Source organism: Lithobates pipiens, unplaced genomic scaffold (assembly GCF_037356315.1).
Source record: "Lithobates pipiens isolate NorthernLeopardFrog02 unplaced genomic scaffold, aLitPip1_a1.2 Scaffold_10, whole genome shotgun sequence".
In the NCBI taxonomy this organism is placed as follows: Eukaryota; Metazoa; Chordata; class Amphibia; order Anura; family Ranidae; genus Lithobates; species Lithobates pipiens.
The window spans coordinates 168,230,686-168,255,161 of record NW_027507686.1 but is presented as its reverse complement, the minus strand read 5'-3'; the positions used below and the strand labels follow the sequence as shown (position 1 = coordinate 168,255,161).

The 24,476-nt window shown below is 43.7% G+C and overlaps 1 protein-coding gene across 1 annotated transcript in view; it reads right to left on the bottom strand.

The window, feature by feature from the left end:
- The window catches only part of LOC143935561 (solute carrier family 22 member 6-B-like), a 145,733-nt gene that overhangs the window by 22,644 nt on the left and 98,613 nt on the right, over positions 1 to 24,476 (bottom strand). Inside the window, exon 7 of the mRNA XM_077459529.1 lies at positions 4,658 to 4,872. Within this exon, the coding sequence (XP_077315655.1) occupies positions 4,658 to 4,872 (215 nt within the window). The remainder of the gene's footprint in view (positions 1 to 4,657; positions 4,873 to 24,476) is intronic.

Here is a 24,476-nt window from a genome sequence, read left to right as displayed (position 1 = left end):
CGAGTCCATGGCGTGCAAGCAGTGAGGAGATGATGTGCAGTAACGTCTAGCAACCAAGCAGTGAGCAGTATTCATGTACAGCAATCTCTAGCAACCAATCAATAATCAGAAATCATGTGCTGTAACCTCTAGCAACCAGTCAGTAAGCTGTAATGATATGCTGTAACCTCTGGCAACCAATCGTAATCAGAAACTGATTTTGAGTCTAGCTGCTATTTATTGTATGTCTCAGAGCAGGTAGAGAGGGACATTGCATGGGGAGGGGATTGGGGCCATGAAAATGTTTGCCCGGGGTCCAATGAATATTAAAGACGTCCCCGACGCTATGCCACGTGTTTTTGACACGCGTTTGCATTACCATTATGGTAGCGGCACATTCATAAATGCAGAGATGTGACTGCAGCGTAATTGTTAATGACACCCTAATCACAGTTAGCAGATGTGTATTTTACCGCGAGACACAACACTACAAATGCTGTACTGAAAATACTTGCGACGTTCTATGACCAAAAAGGTTCTTGAGCTGATTTGGGGTATTTGTTGCATGCAGGACAGCCTACAGTATTCAAATGAATGGGCTGCCCAATGCACGATGCCATTTTACATGTGGAAAAACATGGGGAAAAAATGTGACTGGGAACGCACAATTTCTGTTACGCTTACGTGTGAATGTGCTTGGTATCAGAGTTCTTAGGCAACAAAGATGACCTGGGAGGAGAGGTGAGGTTTAAAGAAAAAACACTGATCTAATCATAGTCTAATAGGAATTTCTTCTTATCTATTGCTGATGCGACTTATGTGAGCAAAGTCACATTGAACAAACATAAAAGTCCCAAGCAAGTCACACCATATAGTCGCACTGGAAATCGCATAAAAATCGAATTGCACTTGTACTCAATTGTGGTTAAGAAAAAAAAAGGAAAGGAAAAACACACTGACACACACCAAAACACCTCAAAAACATACCGAAACACATAAAAAAGGCATAAAAATAAAAAATGCGTGCAGAAATGCATCCAGGATGCAGAAATTGTGGTGTGAACCAGCCCTCAAGCTATGTGCAGATTTTTGGGAAAAGTAGTGAGACAGTTGCATGAGCAGGGTAAAGGCTAATCAGAGAAGTCAACTTCACAAAGTATAGTTCTTATATTTGCAAAAAAGAGAAATACATGTCAGTTGAAAAAAAAGTATAACTTGTGACAGACTGAAACGGTAAGGAGATGTAAAACATTACATTCTTTTTGTAGGAAAATTATTAATTACATAGTTGCATAGTTGGTAAGGTGAAAGTAGAACAATAGGCAAAAAAAATGTATTTTACATTTTGGATAGAGTAAGGGAGGGTTATAACCCCTGTCAGATTTTTTGTTTTGCCATCTGTGTCCCATCTGTGTCCCATTGTGGAAACTTACCTTTGCTTCCTGTCCCAAAGAAAAAACAGGAAGTGAGCGGAAATACCTGCAAATTAAAGGGATACTTTGGGGACCCTCTAGGCACCAAAACTAGTGTCCCCATTGGAAGATTTCCCTTCTGTTACTTTTCTGGGGACAACCCAAAATGTGGGATTTTCTTTCACTTTCAATGATAATGAAAGGGACAAGTAGAGAGCATAGATAACCCTCATGGGGACACAGACAGCAATAAAACCTAAGAGGTGTTCTAATTCCTCTCCACTCTATCCATAACTAAAAATAAAAAAAGTTTTGCCTTTAGTTATACTTAAACCACTTCAACCCAGACCATTTGGCTGACCAAAGACCAGAGCACTTTTTGCGTTTCAGCACTACGTCACTTTAACTGACAATTGCGCGGTCGGGGAATGTGGCTCCCAAACAAAATTTACATCCTTTTTTTCCCCACAAATAGAGCTTTCTTTTGGTGGTATTTGATCACCTCTGTGGTTTTTATTTTTTGCGCTATAAACAAAAACGGGACAATTTTGAAAAAAACACATTTTTTTTACCTTTTGCTATAATAAATATCCCCAAAAAATATATATAAAAAGAAAATTTTCCTCAGTTTAGGCCGATACATATTCTTCTACATATTTTTGGTAAAAAAAATAGCAATATGCGTATATTGATTGGTTTTCGCGAAAGTTATAGAGTCTACAAAATAGGGGATAGTTTTATGACTTTTTTTATTCTTATTTTTTTTTTTTTACTAGTAATGGTGGCAATCAGATTTTTATCGGGACTGCGACATTATGGCGGACACGTCGGACAATTTTGTCACATTTTTGGGACCATTGGTTTCAATACAGCGATCAGTGCGATTAAAAATGCATTGATTACTGTAAAAATGTCACTGGCAGTGAAGGGGTTAACTCTAGGGCAGTGAAGGGGTTAATGTGCCCTAGTTTGTGTTCTGAACTGAAGGGTGGAGGATGACTGTGACTGTGTTTGTATGTGCTGATTTCACTACCAATTCCCATATCTCTGTATATTGATATAGCTAAAATGCCAGTCCACACGTTCCACAGGCGAAATAGTACACTGCGATTACCTGCGGTTATGTACAGATAGCTGCGATAAATCAGTCCTGGACGCAGTCAAATAAATTTTTTCAAACCACACAAAACCCCATGTAATGAAACCGTCGCTAAACGCAGTGTGTATGGGGCCATAGGAAAGCATCGTCTGAGTTTAGGTGCAGTAGATAACTTCATTTATCCGCAGCTTTTAAGGTGACACCTCTTGTCATCCAACTTCATTGAGTGGCCACGTGTCTTCTTACGAGACCTAAAATGAATAGTTAAACCCCTATGCTAGAATCACCATTTAGATATATGTATATTGTGATCTTATCTCCTCTTAAGCATCTTGTCTCCATGGAATGTAAGTTTAATGTCTGTAGTCATTACTCATAACTGAGGTCCTCTAGTCCCTTTATCAGCTTTGTTGCCCTTTGTTGAGGCCCGTACACACTATCTGACTTTTTGACAACAAACATGCAAATTAGCTGCTTTGGAGCAACATCCGACCGTGTGTACACTCCATTGGACAATCTTTTTCGGTTTTCATCTGACTTTTGTTGGCTGTGCGAACGGACAAACTTTCTGGCAACAAAATTCGGATGGAGCAAAGTCTGATCGTGTGTACAAAAAAACCATAGGACTTTTGTACAAAGTACAAACATGCATGCTCAGAACCAATGCAAAAGATCAGACAACAATACAGCAGTTGACCAAAGGTGGTGGTAAAGAGCAGAAAAACCACGTGATTTGGTGAAAGTTGGCTGAAAAAGTCCTGCCGTGTGTATGCAATACAAGTTCTCGGCCGATGCCCTTTGTACAAAAATCCACAGGAAAGTTTGTACAAAGTCTGATCGTATGTATGAGGCTTTAGTCTTGATTTTAAAGTTGTTAAACGATAACAACTTCTGCTTTTATATTTTTGCGTTTTTCTATAGGTGCATCAAAAGGTCCATAGCTACATATTAGTTCTCTACTTGTATACATGCCTTATAAGGATCAGGGCATACAGCACACTGGGGATGATATGCTAAAACTGGAGAGTGCAAAATCAGGTGCAGTTCTGCATAGAAACCATTTTTTGTTGTCAAACCTTAATTGAACAAGCAGAAATTAGAGGCTGATTGGCTACCTTGCACAGCTGCACCAGATTTAGCTCCCTCCAGTTTTAGAGGGCTTTCACACTGCCATGCCCATAGCGTAGGCGGCTATTTCTAACGCTATAGCGCCTGCAAAACGCCCTCGGTGTGAAAGGGGTCTTAGTAAATAAACTCTGCAGTTTCTTATGCATTCTGTGTGTTTAACAGGTTCTCTCCCCAGCGAGTAACTTGCATTATATTTTTAGCCACCAAAGTGCATTACTTAAAATTTTTCAATATTAAACTTAATTTGCCATGTAGCTGCCCACTGCACTATTTTATTGAGATCTTCTTTCAAAGTTGTTATATCCTGTTGTGAGGATATTACTCTGCTTAGCTTTGTATCATCAGCAAACACTGATATTGAACTACTTATTCCAACCTCAACATTATTTATAAATAAGTTAAACAGGATTGATCCTAGGACAGAGCCTTTTGGTACCCCATCAGTCAGAAGATATGCTATCCTCTGGGTTTTCTATTCAGGTACATACACTATTGTCAATGCCAACAGACCTCATAAGCATTTATGGAGTACTGTATGAAATGCTTTGGCAAATTCAGATACCCCACTTCCACACTTTTTATCTAAATAGTTAAAACAAGTTAATCTTTGGATTTGTTTAAACGGTCATTCCACCCAAAAGTGATATGTACTGGTGGTGCCTGATTGTCTTCTTATATGTCTCCACTGGAAAGGTCTCGCTTCCTAATATTCTTCCATCTACTTTTATGTATTTTAGCACCTTCTGTTGCATTCTCATCAATAATATTTAAAAAAATGTAAAAATCCAACAGTCAGAGTGGGACCTCCTCATAATGGTTACATCAAGTGTACAAACTTAGAAACCCAAGCAGATATCTCACCAATAGTGTCCCTGAAAATTTGGAAATGTTTTTTTTTTTCACAGATTGTTAGCACTAACCTACTGTAGCTTAATCCCTATTATTGATCAGGCTTTATTTTGGTTACATACAGTATGTTTACTTATATTTTTAGTGGAGAATGATAGTCATTGAATATAGCATTTTTCCTTAAACTTGCCTTCGGGAACTGCCAGACTGCACAGTATAAGGATTCCAGGCAGAATGAGGAAACCAGAGACTGCAAATCGTCTTCCAATGTAAGCAGCCAGAACCGTACTCAAGACTCTAAAAGGGAGCTCTACAGATCCAAAAACCACCTGTACAAGATAAATACTGAGGCCAAACCTCTGAACATCCATTGCCAGGGCAAAGAAGCAGAAACTACTGGAGAACCTGATGTCAAAGAAAAACAAATACCACAGGTTAATTAGAATGATTAAAGCAAGAAAGATTTTTCAAATGGTTTCAACATTTTAGGTTAAAAACAAAGAGTTTTGTTGCATACATTTACAAGTACATGTGAAGTTACACTGCTCTGTCAAGGTGCCTCTGCAAAGTGTAGCCCCTAACCCCCATACTTTCTAAGCTCCCAACATTGGCCATATGCAGCATACAGCAAAGAAAAAAAATGAGAGCAGGTATTCCTTGGAGGTAGCCCATCTGCTTTAACGATACAGCCATACAGAAGCCCAGCATCACTTAAAGCGGAGTTCCATCCAAAAAGGGAAATTCCTTTTTAAGCACTCCTCGCCCCCTTACATGCCTCATTTGGCATGTAATGTTTTTTTTGGGGGGGGGGGGGGGAGTGGGGCTTCGTTAGGAGGGGGACTTCCTGTCCCACTTACTCCTTCCGCCCAGGGACCGCCAAGGCGACTCCTCCTTTCGCCTTAGGCGGCCCCTCCCTCTAGGTGATCTCCTGGGACACGTGACAGGTCCCAGGAGATCGCCTGTCCACTCCGGGTGCACAGCGTGACTCGCGCGTGCCCGGCCGTGAAGCTGAAAGCTGTCATGGCCGGGTGCCAAGAGTGGCAATGGAGGCGACGGTGGAGATGAGGGAGAGAGGAGCGACCCTCCGTTCGTCCGCATCGCTGGACTGTGGAACAGGTAAGTGTCTGTTTATTAAAAGTCAGCAACTACACTTTTTGTAGCTACTGACTTTTAATAAAAATAAAAAGTCTAGAACTCCACTTTAAGTAAACAAATCTAACACAGCCAAAATGACAACCATTTGGATCAATTTCTAACCAGCACATAAAAAGTGCACACAGGTAGGGGAATCCACAGAACATTAGGAATATATTTGTATTGATCTGTGGCTTGCCCTATTTACATGTACTTTTTCCTGTGCTGTTTAAAAACGAATCTGAGCAGATAACATTTTTGCTTTGTTAGTTAAAAACTGAATTGGGTCAGCCTAGATGACAGTAGACATATTTAAACCTTGTTCAGTTTCGTTGTTTTGCTGAGCACAAATTTATAACTCCCATTGAACCCTCCACCACTTGTGTTGAAAAGGTGCACTGAGCAAAAAAAACTTTGGGCCCCAGTAGATAACTCAAGTCCATTAACCTACATTGGTTCCCCCAAAATACTGCTTGTAGTAACACAGGAGTTTCTTCTGTATCCAGTGTATGTATGATCATAGCCTTAAAGTGGTTGTAAACCCTTACAATCCACTTTCTACTACCTACCCTGGCTACTACCTAGCTACCCTGGATATCTCCTAAACCTGCACAGTTTAGGAGATATCGCCTGTATCAGCATGTGCGTCATCGGCAATAGCACTGATATAGCTAGTGTGCCGTTACCGGGGAGTGACATCATCGCAGCTCCGGCCAATTACAGCGCCCGGGCCCGCAATACCCAGAAGTAACTCCGGGAGCGATGTCGCCACCAGAAGCAGTGTACTGGGACTGCTGCGGGGGCTTCTATCTAAGGTGAGTATTTCATAATGAGCTAGTATGCTATGCATCATATCATTATGTCTTTGTTTTGCAGGATTTTTTTTTGTGGGTTTACAACCACTTTAAAGTGGATGTAAACGCTCAAATATACCCAATGAAGTGAACAGTCTCAGATGATACACAGGGATGAAACAAATCTCCCTACATAAGTTTTACATGTGTATCTGCAGTATTTAGCTTTATATACTGTTTAGAAAGATCAGATCATGAAATAACTCATAATGTCAATAAATAATGTTTGGGGGAAAAAAAAGAAAGTTTAGATCATGTTAGGAGATTTTCTTTTCCTGTTCAACACTGCAGTGAAGCCTGGGCATACAGCCAAGACAGATGATTGGAGGAAAGGCACATAACCCCTCTCCTCATAGGTAGAGACTTTCAGCTCTGTTTGTTGACTCATTCAGGGCTCTGCTAATCTATTTATAGCATCCTCCCCTCCCACCCCTGCTTTTATTACAGTTGACGGAGAACTTGTCAGGAGTTATCAGACCGATAACAGAAGAACGGAGCAGGGGACAGCTATGGGACATGCTTTGAAGAGAGATAAAGAAAACTCTGCAGATATATGTGCCCAGCTCAAATGTCATCAATCAGGTTTACATCCACTTAAAGCAGGCATGTCCAAAGTCCGGCCCGCGGGCCAATCGCAGCCCGCGGTCCGGTTTTGAACGGCCCGCCTGGTTATTTAAACATATACATCTTTTGTGGCCCCCGGCGATCTCCCAGCGCCGGGGTCACAAAAGATATATAGTCCAGCTGCCTTGGAGGGAGGAGGCAGGACGAGTGCCGTGCACACAGGCTGAGAAATTCCTGTGTACATGGCAGCTGTAATAGGAAGTCCCATCTCTGCCATTGGACGACTGTTCTGTCCATCAGAGGAGGCGGGACTTTCTCTTAAAGGGGCCGTTGTGTAAACAGGAAATTCTCCTGTAAGATGTCTTTGGCGCTCGTCCTGCCCTCCATGGCTGCACTGATGGTAATGGTGGCTGCATTCCTGGCAATTGCAATTGTGGGGCTGCATTCCTGGCAATGGTGAGTGAATTCCTGGCAATGGTGGCTGCATTCCTGGCAATGGTGAGTGAATTCCTGGCAATGGTGGGTGAATTCCTGGCAATGGTGGCTGCATTCCTAGCAATTGGGGGTGAATTCCTGGCAATGGTGGCTGCATTCCTGGCAATGGTGGCTGCATTTCTGGCAATGGTGGCTGCAATGGAGGCTGCATTCCCGGCAATAGTGGGTGCATTCCCGGCAATGGTGGGGCTGCATTCCTGGCAATAGTGGGTGCATTCCCGGCAATGGTGGGGCTGCATTCCTGGCAATAGTGGGTGCATTCCTGGCAATGGTGGGGCTGCATTCCCGGCAATGGTGGGTGCATTCCCGGCAATGGTGGGGCTGCATTCCTGGCAATGGTGGGTGCATTCCCGGCAATGGTGGGGCTGCATTCCTGGCAATAGTGGGTGCATTCCCGGCAATGGTGGGGCTGCATTCCCGGCAATGGTGGGGCTGCATTCCCGGCAATGGTGGGGCTGCATTCCCGGCAATGGTGGAGCTGCATTCCGTGCAATGGTGGGGCTGCATTCCGTGCAATGGTGGGGCTGCATTCCGTGCAATGGTGGGGCTGCATTCCGTGCAATGGTGGGGCTGCATTCCTGGCAATGGTGGGGCTGCATTCCTGGCAATGGTGAGTGAATTTCTAGCAGTGGTGGGTGCATTCCTGGCAATGGTGAGTGAATTTCTAGCAATGGTGGGGCTGCATTCCTGGCAATGGTGGGTACATTCCTGGCAATGGTGGGCACTGCATTCCTAGCAATGGTGGGCGCTGCATTCCAAGCAATGGTGGGCGCTGCATTCCTAGCAATGGTGGGCGCTGCATTCCTAGCAATGGTGGGCGCTGCATTCCTAGCAATGGTGGGCGCTGCATTCCTGGCAATGGTGAGTGAATTTCTAGCAATGGTGGGTACATTCCTGGCAATGGTGGGCGCTGCATTTCTAGCAATGGTGGGCGCTGCGTTCCTGGCAATGGTGGGCGCTGTGTTCCTGGCAATGGTGGGCGCTGCGTTCCTGGCAATTGTGGGTCTGCAGATGGGCACTGACCCTTATTTTGCTTCAGTTCTTTATTTAAATTTTTTTTTTTTTTTCCTGAAGCTTCCCTCTTAAAGTGAAGGTGCGTGTTATACCCCAAAAAATACGGTGTATCCAAATAATACACTTGAGTTCATCTCTTCACCACACACAGCCACAAAGGCATGAGAATTCTTGTTGGGTAGTGTATTAGTGCTCGGCCGAACACACTTAGACCGAATTTTAATGGTTCAAAGAATGTCAGGCAAAATGGTCGGCCCTCGAGCATGTTCAGTTCATCAAATCTGGCCCTCTTTGAAAAAAGTTTGGACACCCCTGACTTAAAGGGAACATATCCAGGCTTCCATTGAAGACTTTCCATTCTGAAAGTAGTAGATGTCAATCTGTTATGCCAATCACCAGCAGATAAGAATTTCTAAATTTACTCTGCAGTTCGTGTACACACGGTCGGACATTCCGGCAGGGAAAGTGAGAGGGAATAATTTCATCGGATATTCCAATCGTGTGTGGGCTTCATCAACTTTAAAAAAAAAAAATTCTGACGGACCCATAAATAGATCATGTTTTAAATCTTTCCGACTGAATCAATTCCTATTGAGAAAATCGTTTGTTTATATGCTCTTCTGACGGACCAAAAACGACACAAGGGCAGCTATTGGCTACTGGCTATTGAACTACCTTTTTCTAGTCCCGGCCAACGTCACCACGTTCTAAACGATCAGACTTTGGTGCGATCGTGTGTAGGCAAGTCCATTTCAGCGAAACTCAGTCGGAAAGACCGTTAGAGTTTATTCTGACGGAAAAAACGGTTGTGTGTACGCGGCATTGGAGTTAAGGGTAAGTATGTGACTAACTCCATTTGACAGCTTTGGAGCAAACAGCATTGTCACATGGGGATCCCATGCTACTGTGTAAGCAATGAACAGAGCTGCAGAATAGCAAAAGTATAGGTTAATGAGGAAGGGGAACTAAACATTAGCCTATTGCTTTGTCGTGCACTACAAATTACAGATTTGCGTTAAGGGTCCTGGACTTCAATTGACATTGGCAAAATGCGACAGCTATTTTATTGCAATACATTTAGTGCTTTGTGGTTGGCTCTTTGGATTTCTCAAGCACTAAACCTGAAAGCAAATCTATGCTTTGCTTATGTAGAGCAAAGCAACAGGTAAGCTTTAACGTGCTTGAGGATTGGTCTTAACCCTGTGTAGGTTCCAAATCGGGCAACTAAGCACCTATACAGGGCTTTCTTTCCTTGTTTTAAAAAGCTGAACATAGTGCAGGGGAATGAATTAAAGATATATGCTACTCTGAATGAGGCAAAAAAGAAAAACTGTTGCTGTGCCCTGCATAGGAAATTACAGGTTTGCTTTAAAATAAAATACATGTTTTATTTATTTTCTGTTATACACTCTCCAGCCAGTTCAAGGGTTATTGAATTACAGCATATGGCAACAAAAGTTTTGCAAAATCATACTCTGTGCTGAAGCCAGTGAAAATGTGACAGGCATCTGAAGGGGCATTCTCAAAGTGGGAACTATCAGTATTCATTGTTCAATGATATAAAGCTTGAGGAAATGAAGGAACATCATTGGTGTGCAACTTTTTTCACTTGAAAGAAATGTTTAATATTATATAAGTTATACATTTTTTGTTGCTACTGGTCAGTTTCCATAATTGACTGGTTGACCCATATAGAGTCAGTACACTCATCTACCTCTCTGGGGGATTTATTGGTAAGATGTGCACACTTCAAGCCTTAGGTCTCCAAACCTGCGTGACCACTATGAAGAGGTTGTTGGATTGCTATATATTTTCTACTATAGAGCAGCCTTTTTTTTTAACCAGGGCGCCCAGACACCCTGGAGTGCCTTCTAGATTCTTCAGGGGTGCCTTTGCAAAATGCCTAAAAATGTCCCCAAAACAGGTGGATCAGGCCTGCTTGGACAAAGCTACATTGTACATAGTTACAACCTTCCAGCCACTGGCATCCTAACAACCAATGATGTCATTAGTTTTTAATGGGGATGAAGGGTGCCTAAACAGCATCCTTATGTGCCTCTCCATCAGCAGTGGGGTCACATTAACTGAGTGAGGGAGAAAAACTGTGGGAGAAGAGAAACACTGGAATACTAGTCAGTACCAGTGTGCAAAGGTATATTTGTTTTGGAAAAATAAATCACCTCTAAAGTTGGGTGTCCTACATGTGTGAATGTTGCTGCATTATGTTAAACTATTGGTTTTTACATTTTAGAAATGGTACCTCAACATTGTTCATAATTTTAAAGGGTGCCTTGACTGAAAAAGGGTTGCTTTGGAGAATGCAAAAGAGGATACTGGTATATGCAAAAGTGAGAAGAAAAACGTATGATTTCCGGGTGGACTTAAAAAGAGTGTCAAATGTCTTCTCTTGATGCCAGCTCTTCTAATCCCCTTTCTTTTCCCACTGTTGCTGCACAGAGAATCAGTTGATTTATAAATACAAATTCGGGTACATTCACTAGTAGATTTTTAAAATAATATTAATGCTTTTTCATGGAATACAAATTTTTCTTTTAAATATCTGCTTGGAATTCAGCTGAAAATTGAACCCGTACTTTGCACATACTGGGAAAAGTAACATATTTACTTTAGATAATGCACTGTAAGCATTTAGTATATTGTATTTCTAATGTTCTACCACTGGCCAAACACCAATGAAGCCCAGAGAAATACCGCCTACGTTTGGGTTTGGGTGAAAGCGTCCTATTTCTCTGCCTCCCAGTGCCTAAGTAATACCCCCAACATTCTAATGCTGCATACACCTGATCGGACTTTCCGCCAACAAAACCGTGAATTTTTGATCGAAGGTTGTTGGCTCAAACTTGTCTTGCATACACACGGTCACACAATTGTTAGTCAACAATTACGAACGTGGGAAAGCGGTGACGTACAACACGTACGACGAGCAGATAAAAAGGAAGTTCAATAGACAGTGCGCCACCCTTTGGGCTCCTTCTGCTAATCTCGTGTTTATCTCGTGTTAGTAGAAGTTTGGTGAGAGATGATTTGCACTATTCAGCCTTGTGCTTTTCAGTTTGTTTCTGCTTTTCAGTTTGTGCTTGTCGGTTCATATCTGTTCTTCAGTGCATGTTGTCAGTTTGTTCATGTCTTTCAATGTGTTCTATTTATAGTTCGCTTCTGTTTTTCAGTGCGTTCTTGTCCGCTCGTTTCTGATTTTTCAACTTGTTCTTCTCAGGTCCTTTCTGATTTTCAGTACATTCTGTCAGTTTGTTCTGAGCAGCCAACTGTTTTCTAGCCATGTTGTGGTTACGTACTCGTCGTAGAGTTTGTACTGTTGTTGGGTTGGTGTTGGAGTTATTGTTTTGACCCAAGTTCAGTCCATGAACAGGGAGGAGTTCATGGACCAAGAATTGGTTACTTAATCATGACCAATTCTCTCATATGCCTTTGCTGCGGGAGCTCCAGGAGAATAATCCTGACGATTTCAGGAACTATCTGCGGATGACGGATCCATTTTTTCACCGTCTGTTGGTTTTCCTATCCCCCATATTACCAAGCAGGACACCTGCATGCGGTAAGCCATCACTCCCGAGCAAAGGCTCGTCGCCACCTTGCAGTACTTGGAGACGGGCAAAAGTCTCCAGGATATCAAGTTCATGACTGGGATCTCCCCCCAGGCTCTGGGTATCATTATTCCAGAGACCTGTTCTGCTATCATTCAGGTCCTGCAGAAGGACTATATTAAGGTAAGTTTTATCCTTTAACATCACATTGTATTTATTTAATGTTTGCTAATGTATTTATTTCATCATTCCATAATTACCATGATTGTAATATGTTGTGAATGTTCTCTTTGTCCTCATGCATGCTATAAGCTTTTAATGCTAATTTTTTGTCCTTCAAGAATATTTGTCTTCACTAACCTCCCCAGCATACTATCCTGGGCCCATACACACCTAGCCTAGTCACTTAACAATGTATTTTGTCAGCTCCATTGTAGTGCTTAACCTAAACACCCCCTAAAATGTGTACAAATGTTATTGTTGTCAATAAATTCAGGCATAGTGCAAGAGGCTCTTTTGGTGGGGGGGGGGGCAAAACTCATTTGGAACTCTCCTCCCCCCCCCAACTGCTAAGTCAGCCGATAGAGTATTGCTATCTGCTGACTTTGCCAAACCCATACACACTATACATACCTTCATATTTATGGATGAATTCACCAAAGCATGTAGTGCAAGTGCCTGCCAGAATACTTTCAAATGTGTACTGGTTAAAGTTTTGTTCTCCTATTATCCTGATAGGTAATTGCAGAATGTAAAAATATGCTTCAAGTTGCACAGTGTGTATTCATATTTTTGTATTATGACACTTCTTACCTATCCAGTGGGCTGTCAATAGTGTTAGTAAGGGCTGGCCAAAGTAACACACATTATTTATGCATTTAGCTCTCAGTGAAGTGGAGACAGTTACTTGTCCAAAACATTCTCACCACCATAAAAGTTTTCCAATGGGCCATCAGAAGGGGTGAGGAATCTGATAAGTGGACCTTACACTTGGTCTTTAAATACCCATTTCAATAAATGCTCTACTTATGTTGGCCAGGAATGTTTGTGTCTAGGCACTGCTTGCAATGTTATGTACAAAAGTACTAATTTTTATTTCCTTGTTAGACTCCACAGTTTCCTTCCAACCCACAGAAATGGCAGACTCTGTGTCAGGTCACCTGAGACCAGGTGACAGATGCACTCCGTAGGAGTCAGACGTGCACCGCTAAGGTAGTGGACCTTAGGACTGACTGCTGTGGATTGTACCCAGCGAGATATAGGATGCAGGTCTACTGGATCACTAACACAGATCCCAATGGGAGCTAGAGCATAGATTCCCCAGGGCACGGAGTCTAAAGAGCCAGCAGGTGTTCACCAGAGCCTCTAGTGGTGAGGATGGACTTTGCTGCAGTCTGGCTCCAGGTCGTGGCCCCTAGGGTCTCACAGCTCACGCTCACGGTAGACTACAGGAGAAGGAAACAGCAGGCTGGAACAACAAGGATAGTAAAGGGATAAGGGAGAGGTCAGGGCAACTAGCAGACAGGAACAACAGAGTACATGCCAAAGGTTCAGGGTCACAGGCAGACAGGGATGGTCAGGGACATGCCAAAAGGTCAAGGTCACAAGCAGACAGGAATTGTTGAGAACACGCCAAGGTCAATAACAGAGACAAATGTAGAGCACATGGCAAGCAGGAACCACAAAGCCAAACACACAGTGAATACACAATGGTTGATCAGCCCCACTGGCTTGCAGTGCACAGGTTAATATAGGGTTCCCTGATAGGGCCTGGGGTGGAGCCATGCTTAGAGGAGAGGTTATAAAATGCACCAGGTGGAAGTGGCTGGCCTCGTAGTCTGAACACATGAGGAGAGGTAAGCAAACAGAGGAATATTACTGCATAACCATGACACTGTGGTCTCCCAATTCAACTAGCAGTGGGACTTTCCCAACTGCGGTGGTGCAATAGATGGGAAGCACGTCCGGATCGTCCCACCCCCCCCCCCAACTGTCATATTACTACAACTACAAGGGGTACAGTAGTATTGTGTTGCGGGCGGTGGTGTCAGCGACTTATGAGTTTCTGTATCTGGACGTGGGGAAGAATGGCTGTATATCGGATGGTGAAGTCATTGCCCAGACTGAATTTTACAGGCGTCTCCAGAATGGCAGCTTGGGGTTTGCCATCTCCAGCACATGGGCCTCCCATTTGTCTTTGTGGCAGATGTCTTTGTGGCGCTACGGAAGCATTTGATGAGGCCGTTCCCCATGAGAACCCTGACCCCGGACCAGAGGGTTTTTATTTACTAGATGGCCCATGCCAGAAGAGTGGTGGAAAATGCATTTGGCATAATTGTCAGCCGGTCCCGTCTTTTCCAAATGGCCATAAATATGGCCGAATACAAACTGAACCACATCATTTTAAGCTGCTGAATTTTACATAATTTCATGCATAAAAATGCAGCCAACTATCTGGCCTCAGTTGTGACTGAGGCTGACTCACTGGCAGAAACAATGACGGCGCTTGAAGCTGGCTGTAACGTACCTTAGATGTGAGCCTGACATGCGGAAGGAGACCTCCCGTACAACCCCAGCTCAGAGACTACTGGAGTGGAGACAGTGATGGTAAGAGCACGGTGAGGTAAGGGTGCCTGTTCGGTCCTCACTGCTTGGAGTAGTGTAACCAAGTAGAAGCTGGAACAGCTGGTACAGGGAGCAGTGGATGCAGGTCAACAGGTGTAATGGATGCAGGTTAGCAGGTGTAGGTTTGCAGAACAGCTGACGCAGGTCAGCAAGTGCAGGTTTGCAGAGCAGCGGATTCAGGTCAGCAGGTGCAGGTTTTCAGAGCAGTGGATGCAGGTCAGCAGGTGCAGGTTTGCAGAGCAGTGGATGCAGTTCAGCAGGTACAGGTTTTAAGAGCAGCGGATGCAGGTCAGCAGACAGAAGCGGAGTCAGACTAGCTGGGTCATACCCATCAGGGTAAACAGCATAAACGGCAGGCAGAGATTAGTCAGAATCCAGGCTGGGTCTTGGCAACAGGCAATCAGGCAGGTAACTAAGCAGGGTCAAACAAGCTGAGGTCAGGACTTGGAGCATCTTTTATAGGTCGTTGGGCGCCAAAGCAGTGCCCAACGGACTTGTCCCAAGCCGTCTCTTGTCTTTTTTACCCATTTTTACACTTTATTTGTGAAGTGGTAGAGGCACAATGTACCCTGTTACCAATTCACATAGTGGGGGCCGGGATCTGGGGGTCCCTTTGTTAAAGGGGCTTCCAGATTCCGATAAGCCACCCACCTGCATACCCCCACAACCGCTGGGCAAGGGTTGTGGGGATGAGGCCCTTGTCTCCATCAACATGGGGTCAAGGTGCTTTGGGGGCTACCCCAAAGCACCCACCCATGTTAAGGGCATGTGGCCTGGTACAGTTCAGGAGGGGGGGCGTTCTCTTGTCCCCCCTCTTTTCATGCGGCCTGCCAGGTTGCATGCTCAGATAAGGGTCTGTTATGGATTTTGAGGGGGACCCCTATGCCATTTAAAAAAAAAAATGGCGCAGGGTTCCCATTAAAATCCATACCAGACTTGAAGGCTCTGGTATGGCTTTTGGGAGGACCCCAACGCCATTTTTTTTATAAATTTGGGGCAGGGTTCCCCTTAATTTCCACATCAGACCTGAAGGGCCTGGTATGGCTTTTAGGGGGACACCCACGCATTTTTTTTATTTTGGACTGGGGGAGGGGACCCATGTCCCTTTTTTCAATGAGTTTTATCCATATTGCCGAGACCCAACAATTAATTACAGCCGCGATTAGTTTTAAATGACAATTTTTCCTTTAGAAATGTCATTTTGCTGTGGTACTGTTCTAAACACGGAAAAAATGTGCCACTTTACAGGCATACTATAGATACCCCCCCGGCACGATATTTAAAGGAATATTTAATTTTTATTGTTTCACTTTAAGCATTAAAAAACACTACTCCCAAAAAATGGCTGTTTAAAAAAAATAATTGCATTGATAAATGTCCCCTGGGGCAGGACCCGGGTCCCCAAACATTTTTTATGATAATAACTTGCATATAAGCCTTTAAATTAGCACTTTTGATTTTTCATGTTCGTGTCCCATAGATTTTAACGGTGTTCGTGTGTTCTTACAAATTTTTTGCCTATTTGGTATGTTCTGGTGCGAACCGAACAGGGGGGTTTTCGGCTCATCCCTACACCTGAGCACTTAGCTATGAACAATGGAGAAGGTCCACCATGTGTGTAAAAATTTGCTTATTTCTGAACAGCCTTGGAATTGTGTATTGGGGTTACGAGGATATTCTTGTGGTAATCTGTGAGATACTATGTACCTTTGCAGTAGTTTTTTATAATTATTTTCAATTCCACTGCTGTTGCATTGTGTTGAAAATGCTTTATTTTTATAGACATCATGTAGCGTAAAGCATTACCACTAGAGGGTGTCATAGCAGTGCTGAATCCTACTATGTTTAGGGGAAAATCTTTGTGCTAACAGTTATGTTATACGTACAGTACCTCCTGCTTGTCATTATTCAGACAGACACCACATTATGTACTTGTGAGATGGTTTATGGAACGTTTTCTTTTAGAGTCATACAAAAAAGTCTATTTATGCTAGCCATTCATGCATCTTTTTATTGCTGTATTGGAATTATTGGTTTTCTTGGGAATTTTTTTATGGTCATGCACGTATATTTCCAGTGTTTTTCTTTTATCCAGGTTGATGAAAATTATAGTGTTTTATACATTTTGACTTGGGTACATTTTTTGCCATTCTATAATATATTATTGTAAAATACTCAATAATACTGCACATGCTATAAACTCATTTAATTTAACCCCAAAAAATCTATTGCATGATTTAAAAAAAAACTCAAAATGTAATCAATCTGTAACTGTACTATTCTTATTACACATTTGATCATTTAATAAAAATCTTTATAGGAAAAAACAAAAAAAAAAAACAACTCAAAATAGCTAAACAATTATTGACCACCCAGGTTAACATTTATGGACAAAACAACTCCCTGCTTAGCTCAATCAAAACAATGTAACAGATTTGCTGTAAAACAATTTGCTGTGTGGAATAAGTATAAAAAAGTGCTCCCAGCAAGGACAACGGATCATACTTACACCTCCCCTCGTCTGTTCCACCTTACATTGTAGTGATACCACTGCTTAAGGTTCTTTAGGATCCGTCACACTGTTGTCTCCAACCCCTATGTCACTAGTATATTCTGTAATGATGTATGTGTGAGACAAACCACAGAACGTAGAGGGGGACCAGAAATCCATTATGCCGTGTACACACAAGCGGATTTTCCGACAGAAAAAGTCAGACGGGACCTTTTCATCGTATATTTCGATCGTGTGTATGCCCCATCGAAAATTCTGATGGACCTAGAAAGAAAACATGTTCTAAATTTTTCCGACAGAAACAATTCCTATTGGGAAAACCACTCGTCTGTATGCTGTTCCGGCGTACCGAAAACGAGGCATGCTCTGAAGCAAGTACGAGACGGAAGCTATTGGCTACTAGCTATTGAACTTACATTTTTAGTCCCATTATACGTGTTGTACATCACCACGTTCTTGGCGGTCAGACTTTGGTGTGACCGTGTGTATACAAGACAGCTTGAGCAGAATTCATTTGGAATTCCGTCTGAGAAAACTTCAGAGTTTATTCTGATGGAAAAAAACGCTTGTGTGTACACGCTATTAGATTCTGAATATTCAGTAAGAATCTGTATTTCTGCAAAACAAGGCAGATCAGTAGCACTGGTAATCACAGAGCTAAGTATGAACTCTCTTCTTTGCAGGGGCACTTTGTTTTCATATTTATACTGGTGACAGAGTCACTCTAAAGTCAGAGTTGTAACTAGAACCTTCTGGGCCTTCAGGGAAAGAAACCATGAAAGGTCCCTCGACCTCTACGCCCTTCCCACTGATCTTGGGCCCTTTATTATGGTCCTGCAGCAGGACCCTTTCACATGTTCTACAGCAGGCCGCCTTCCTGCCATCTTGGGACGGGTTGCCACCTTTTCTTCAAGCCAAACCTGAACACTCTAACAGCGCATAGCAATTTTTTTGTAGTATACGCTATACATTGTGTGATTTAATAAGATTTCTAATCATATGGATTTAACCACAAGAGTTCCCCCTTACATGAGAGTTGACAGAGTTCTACCTTACATAAGAGTCCACAAAGTTCCCCCTTTATATCTGAATCCGCAGAGTTCCACTTTACATCTGAACTCGCAGAGTTTCCCTTTTACATCTGAACCCACAGAGTTCCCCTTTACATCTGAATCTGCAGAGTTCCCCTTTACATCTCAACTTACCATGTCCCTTTACACCTGAACTCGCCATGTCCCTTTACACCTGAACTCGCCATGTCCCTTTTACATCTGCACTCGCCACGTTCCCCTTTACATCTGAACTTGCCACGTTCCCCTTTACATCTGAACACGCCGTGTTCCCCTTTACATTTGAACTTGCCGAGTTCCCCTTTACATTTTAACCTGACGAGTTCTCGGACACTGTAAGGGGGGACTCTGCAGACTCTGATGTAAGGGAGAACTCTGAGGAATATGATCTAAGGTGGGGGGGACACTAAAGACTCTGGTGTAAAAGGTAACTCTGATATAAAGGGGTCTCTGGTAACCAGAGCCCCCATATACATCATAGTTTCCAGCATTCCTCTTTAATCAGGGTTCCCAGAGTCCCCCTTACATCAAAGTCTGCTTAGACCCACTTGCATCAGAGTCTGCATAACCCCCTTACATCAGAGTCCGCAGAGCCCCCTTACATCAGAGTGTAATTATCAATTAGTGTCCCTGTTCCTCATTCCAGCACCCGGGTGTTGGCTGTTGCCTTTCCCTTGTCTGTGTTCACCTGTAAGGTGATTGATCTGATAAGTCACCTGATATAAGCAAACCAAACACCCTATCCTTTGCTCATGATAGAGACAAATACCTGCATTGTAACTGTTCAAGCCTCCCGTTTGTCTGCCTTGCTTTGCTGTTGGATTTCCCTGTGTATGACCCGGACTGGATATCAGACTATTCTCTGAACTCAGCCTGCCTTTTTACCGAGACTGTCATTGGATCGGATATTGGACTATTCCCTGAACTCAGCCTGCCTTATTACCTGGACCGTCTTAGAACCACGCTATCTGTCTGCTAAACTGCATGTAGTCTGTTGTTTGCTCTGTTCACGTCTGCCCTAGTGTGGGGCCTAGGCACTATAGCATTGTGTGTATGTCCTGGGGGCAACCAAGTATTGGTTGGCTTGCTTGTCTTAAGGGAAAGGGGGCTGCTATAGGTAAAGCACACAGTAGCTAGCTATAGTGTCTGACCACCTGCATTGAGGTAGACGTGACATTCCTGACACAGAGTCCATAGAGCCTCCTTACATCAGAGTCTGCAGAATTTCGCAGTAAGGGGGAGCTCTGTGGACTCTAATGTAAAGGAGAACTCTGATGTAAGGGGTGCTCTGGGAATGCTCATTTAAGGAAGGTTTTGATGTAAGGGGGATCACTGTGGACTCTGGTGCAAAGGGAAACTCTGATGTAAGGGGGTCGTTGCTCACCAAAGCCCCCCCCCCCCCCCCTTACATCATATTATATCTGAGTGCCCCTTACATTCATTTTCTCAGAGGCAGGAGAAAGAAGGGAAGGAGGGGGGTACTTTAGTCACCATGAATGAGTAGCTCACCCACCCCAGGAAGGAAGGCTCAGGCAGTCTGCATATCCTCCATGATCTGGTTCCTGGCTGCTGGGCTTTCCTGCCCACTCACTCCCTATTTTAGAACAGCAAGACCGATGATTGGATTGTAGGCTGTGGGCGCACACAGGAGGAGAGGGCGGGAGGAGGAGGAGGAGCACATCCAGCTGTCTCTCTCTCTCTCCTTTCTCGTCTGTGAAAGGCGGGTGGCAGGGGTGGCTATCAGTGTTGGTTGTGTCTGTTACACTCTCTGCTTACAGCTGCAGCCAACAACCCTACCGTGTAGCCACAGTCTGGGCTTTTGGGGCCCCCTCACAATGGCGTAACTCCTGGGCCCCATCGCAAGTGCGAACTTTGTCAGTTCCACCACTGTTTAAAGTGGAATTCTGGTACATAACTAATCTTAAAACTGCACCCTTAACCCTCTTAACACCTATACCAAGTAACATGTGAAAGAAAAATCTGTATACTTACTAAATTTCAGGCCTCTCTGGTCCAGTCACATGATCTTCCCTATGTCAGTCAGCAGTGACTGCAGGGGAGAGGAAAGGGTGCTCGACAACAGCTGAAATGCCTGAACGGTGACATTACCTTTGGGCTTACTATGGCCCATCCCTTTTTGGTGCTCCCTCTTCTATCCTCCTATCCAGTGGTAGCTAACACAGGGGAACCGATCACATAACCAGACCAGAGTGATCTGAAATTCTTTCTTCCACAGGTTAGTTAGTATACAGTGGTGTGAAAAAGTGTTTGCCCCCTTCCTCATTTCCTGTTCCTTTGCATGTTTGTCACACTTAAGTGTTTCGGAACATCAAATCAATTTAAACAATAGTCAAGGACAACACAAGTAAACACAAAATGCAATTTGTAAATGAAGGTGTTTATTATTAAAGGTGAAAAAAAATCCAAACCATCATGGCCCTGTGTGAAAAAGTGATTGCCCCCCTTGTTAAAACATACTATAACTGTGGTTGTCCACACCTGAGTTCAATTTCTCTAGCCACACCCAGGCCTGATTATTGCCACACCTGTTCACAATCAAGACATCACTTAAATAGGAGCTGCTTGACACAGTAAGGTCCACCAGAAGATCCTTAAAAGCTACACATCATGCCGAGACCCAAAGAAATTCAGGAACAATTGAGAAAGAAAGTAATTGAGATCTATCAGTCTGGAAAGGGTTATAAAGCCATTTCCAAAGCTTTGGGAATCCAGCGAACCACAGTGAGAGCCATTATCCACAAATGGCGAAGACATGGAACAGTGGTGAACCTTCCCAGGAGTGGCCGGCCGCCCAAAATTACCCCAAGAGCGCAGCGACGACTCATCCAAGAGGTCACAAAAGACCCCACAACAACGTCCAAGGAACTGCAGGCCTCACTTGCCTCAGTTAAGGTCAGCGTTCATGCCTCCACCATCAGGAAAAGACTGGGCAAAAATGGCCTGCATGGCAGAGTTCCAAGGAGAAAACCACTGCTGAGCAAAAAGAACATCAAAGCTCGTCTCAATTTCTCCACAACACATCTTGATGATCCCCAAGACTTTTGGGACAACATTCTGTGGACCGATGAGACAAAAGTGGAACTCTTTGGAAGGTGTGTGTCCAAGTATATCTGGCGTAGAAGGAACACTGCATTTCATAAAAAGAACATTATACCAACAGTAAAATATGGTGGTGGTAGTGTGATGGTCTGGGGCTGTTTTGCTGCTTCAGGACCTGGAAGACTTGCCGTGATAAAAGGAACTATGAATTCTGCTGTCTACCAAGAGATCCTGAAGGAGAATGTCCGACCATCTGTTCATGTACTCAAGCTGAAACCAACTTGGGTTCTGCAGCAGGACAATGATCCTAAACACACCAGCAAGTCCACCACCGAATGGCTGAAGAAAAACAAAATGAAGACGTTGGAGTGGCCTAGCCAAAGTCCTGACCTGAATCCTATTGAGATGTTGTGGTATGACCTTAAAAAGGCTGTTCATGCTCGAAAACCCTCTAATGTAACTGAATTAGGACAATTCTGCAAAGATGAGTGGGCCAAAATTCCTCCAGGACGCTGTAAAAGCCTCATTGCACGTTATCGCAAACGCTTGGTTGCAGTTGTTGCTGCTAAGGGTGGCCCAACCAGTTATTAGGTTTAGGGGGCAATCACTTTTTCACACAGGGCCATGATGGTTTGGATTTTTTTTCACCTTTAATAATAAACACCTTCATTTACAAATTGCATTTTGTGTTTACTTGTGTTGTCCTTGACTATTGTTTAAATTGATTTGATGTTCCGAAACACTTAAGTGTGACAAACATGCAAAGGAACAGGAAATGAGGAAGGGGGCAAACACTTTTTCACACCACTGTAAGTGGTAGAAGGGGAGTGGGAGCAGTTTTAAGACTAGTTTTTTTTTTTTGTTTAATAAATGTTTATTGGAGATAAACAACAAACATGTACTGTAGAATTCACAAACATGCAACGCCCAATCCCACAAACTAGGGGGCAGGATGATCAATTAGCATCAGAGCATCTTGGAACCAATACAGTAAAACAATAATAACGGAAGTGCCAATGGAACAAACATTCTGGAAGGTATGAACAAAGTGCACAGCACTGATAAAAGGAGCGGGCATCATGTTGTCTATCATAGAAACTGAGAAGTGTAATTAAAGAACAGGAAGAGGCAAGAGAGTGTAAAGGGGGGGGGGGGGAGAAAAGAAAAGAGTCAGGGAGGGGAAAGAAAGGATAGGGGAACAGTGGCCTGCGTGATAACATTCAGCATACTCAGCTCAGTGGGGTTGCGTTAAGATATCTTTGTAGAATGTAGTGGAGGTAAATTCCCTCCAACAAGACCAAGTCAAGAGGGTTTTTTGAGAGGTATTCTTATTGGTATGAGTAATGTCCTCCATGAGGTGAACTGCCGCTATTTTATGCATCCAGGTTTTCAGTGACGGGATCTTGGGTTGACCCCAGTGGGCAGGAATAAGTGCCTTAGCTGTGTTCAGCAGGTGGGTGATGATGGAGCGTTTGTACCGGCCCACTGGATCTGTAGTAGCATGGAAGAGAATGGTCCAGGGTTCATTAGGGAGGAGGATGCCAGAGATACGTTGTATAATCTGGATGACACTAGACCAAAACGGCTGAATAAGGGGGCATGACCATCAGATGTGTGCATGAGTGGCCCTAAACCCACAGTTCCTCCAGCACAACGGGGAGTTTTCAGGGAACATCCGTGTAATTTTGCAGGGGTGTAGTGCCATCTGGTGAGCAATTTATAATTAACTTCAGCCATTTGTGTAGCAATGGATGAGACATGAAATAGTTGTAGTACCTTCCTTTTTTGTAGGTCTGTGAGGCTTGTACTTAAATCTTCCTCCCATTTAGCCAGATAGGGCGGGAATGAGTTGTGAAGGAGTCTGATGAGGGCCTTATAGAACAATGAAATGCAGCGTAAGGGAGGGTCTTTGGGGTAGAACACTACCTCAATTTCATTCAATGTCTCGGAACCTCTCAGTGGTTGGGGCAAGGCCCTCAGGAAGCACTGTAACTGAGCATATCGCCACCTGTTAAGGAATGTAGCTGGTTTAGCGTGGAGTATGTCCGACAAAGACTTAATGGTAGCGCTCCGGAGGACCTGGTGCAGCATCAGGGGCCTATCCGAGGACCAGGCATGGAAGCCTGGATCTAGCAGACCTGGTAGAAAGTACTGATGGTGAAGAAGGGGCATTAAAGGGGAGTTGTAAGACCAGGAGCACTGTCTGTGTAGGTTGTCCCATATAGCCAGGGTGGAGGAAGTAAGGGAAGAGGTTTCAGTGCCAAGGTGTCTGTGTATTCGAGGGATCCACAGTGCAACCGTGAGGTCTGCCCCACACAAAAAGTGCTCCATGGCCACCCACAGCTTGGTGTTAGCAGCGTACTTCCAGTCTGCCAACCTAGAGAGTACGACTGCATAGTAATACATCCTAAAGTTTGGAAGGGCCAGGCTCCCAGCATCTTTGGCACGATATAAGACGTCCCTAGACACTCTGGGATGACAGTGTTCCTCCAGACATAGCGGGAAATCATGGTCTGTAACGTTGCAAAAAAACCTATGGGTAACCCCAGGGGAATCATTTGGAATAGGAATAAGACTCTGGGTAATATGTTCATTTTAATTATGTTAACCCTCCCTAGCCAGGAGTGTGAAAGATTCTTCCATTTTCTCAGGTCTTCCCTGAGATTGTTCAGTAGTGGGAGGTAGTTATATCGGAAGAGGGAGTGAATATTTGGTGTAAGGTAAATATGTAGGTATTTCATACTGCGCTGAACCCATTTAAAAGGGAAGAGGGGCCGGATTAGATCTGCTTCTCGTCTGGGGAGGTTAATATTTAGAATTTCCGATTTAGAAAAATTAATTTTAAAATTGGAGAGTTTTTGGTAGGTAGAGAGGGCCGAAATCAGATTAGGCAGGGAGATACGGGGCTGTTGAACAAAAAATAAAATATCATCAGCATATGCTGCATATTTATGGGTCGCGGGGACACCGTGGATATCAATATTATGCCTAATGGTGGACAGGAAGGGTTCGAGGGTAAGAGCAAATAGGAGCGGGGATAAAGGACAGCCCTGTCTGGTCCCGTTATACAGCGAGAATGATTCACTCAGAGAGCCTTTTATGCGGACACGGGCTGTGG